General features: G+C 54.1%; 1 protein-coding gene across 1 annotated transcript; it reads right to left on the reverse strand.

The window, feature by feature from the left end:
* Positions 1-168: 168 nt before the first annotated feature.
* Positions 169-1056, reverse strand: MONBRDRAFT_13225 (uncharacterized protein; the record flags this gene model as incomplete). Its single annotated transcript, XM_001751117.1, has 1 exon — positions 169-1056. The coding sequence occupies one exon, from the start codon at positions 1054-1056 to the stop codon at positions 169-171; it is 888 nt and encodes a 295-aa protein (XP_001751169.1).
* Between the last annotated feature and the right edge of the window lie 610 nt (positions 1057-1666).

The raw sequence follows: 1666 nt of genomic DNA on the forward strand, positions 1-1666 counted from the left end.
AACAGGTCTTACGAACCTTGGATTCGCCAACATCGAATCTGCCCCAAATTTGTGTGACAACGCCAGTCAAATAACACGCTCTCTCTCACACTAGCCAACAGAAATTCTTGACGCTAACAACTGCGTCTTAATGTCATCACAAGGAAGGTGGATCATTCCCGGAATTCCTTACACTAGGGCTGGCATGGCCTCCAGCAGCAGCAAAAATTGGACCAGGCGTGTCCCAAGACTCAGGTACCTGCTGACGGTTTGCGGCTGTACTTGCCGCATGGGGCGATGCTGATACTGCCCTTCATTGTCGTCAAACAGACGCGTCACCGCAGCAGCGGCCAGGCCCTGATCCGAGAGCTGCTCGTAGGCCGTCCAGAACAGCTCGTGCATGCCCGACTCAAGGAGTGCCGACGGGGTGTTGTGGCCCAGTTCGACCATGCGCTCTGGCTTCAGCTCGTTGATGATCAGCGTCATGCCCACGCTATCGTAAAACGGATGCATCTGGTGAACGCCGTGCGGGCATCGCTTATCCTCAGCCTCCGAGGCCATGGCCTGGGTGCTTGAGATAAACTGCTTGAACCGCTGCTGCTCCTCCAGCTCCTCCTCGCTTTCGCTCACATCGGCTGCCGAGGCGTCGTGGCTTTCTTCCACAATGATCTCGACACAGCGGGCTCCAGCACCGCGCAGCGGCTTTTGCAGCTTGACTCGTCGAGGCGGCTGATTGATATTGGGGTCACCAACGTGTTTGTTGTGCAAATGAAAGTGCAGGCTATTCTTCGTCGTGAAGCATGCCTGACAAATGGGGCAACTCACGCCGTCCAGAATTGGGATACCTTCCACAGGCGCTCGAGGCCCAGCCTCTGTTGCAACATCCTCTGTTGGCTCCTCGGGCTGCTCAGAGCGCAGGAGCGCCGTGGCTGCATCAATGTCTTCTTGACTACACCGAACATGGTGCTTTTTGAACAGGTGTTGGGGCACATTACCACTGAGGACATGGCCACAATGAGTACACACCAGCCCTGAAGACGCGGGAGTCACCAAGCAGCCAATGTCGGTCATGAACATCTGAGCCCCAACAGCACCTTGTTGCTTATCAAGCTTGACGCTGCGCTTTCGTGTTCGCACACGTCTTTGTTTTAGAGCCTGGGGCAGGTACCCCCGGGGGGGAAAAAAAAAAAGCTTTTTTTTTGGGGCGGCGAGAGCCGCTCCAAAAAGAAGCTTAAATCAATGAAAATCAGGAGAAAATCAGGAGAAAATCAGGATAAAACAAACAAAAGAATCATAGTTCGTGCAGATTTCTGCCTCGATCGTTACAAATTGGAATTGCTTTGATGAAGTTGAGAAATGGCGGCAGATGCGGCAGAGGCAACAGAGGGAGCAGAGGCAGCAGAGGCAGCAGAGGCAGACACAGCAGACGCGGCTGCCAGTTTCCCTCGAGGTTTTTGCTTAACAGGACACCAATTGCGCTTGTGGTTGATGGCAGGGCCACGGCAAACCGAGCAAATGTGAGGGGTTCGTTTGGCACTCTGGAATGGAGCACACAGCAACCGACAGCGAGTGAGTCCACATGGCGAGAAGTTCTCATGTCATGAGCATGCGATGGAATTCGACGTACACGTGTGAAGCTACGGCTTCTGCCTGCATTGCTTATAGCCTGCTGAGCCTGCTGTGCCGA

Source organism: Monosiga brevicollis, genomic scaffold (assembly GCF_000002865.3).
Source record: "Monosiga brevicollis MX1 MONBRscaffold_305 genomic scaffold, whole genome shotgun sequence".
In the NCBI taxonomy this organism is placed as follows: domain Eukaryota; class Choanoflagellata; order Craspedida; family Salpingoecidae; genus Monosiga; species Monosiga brevicollis.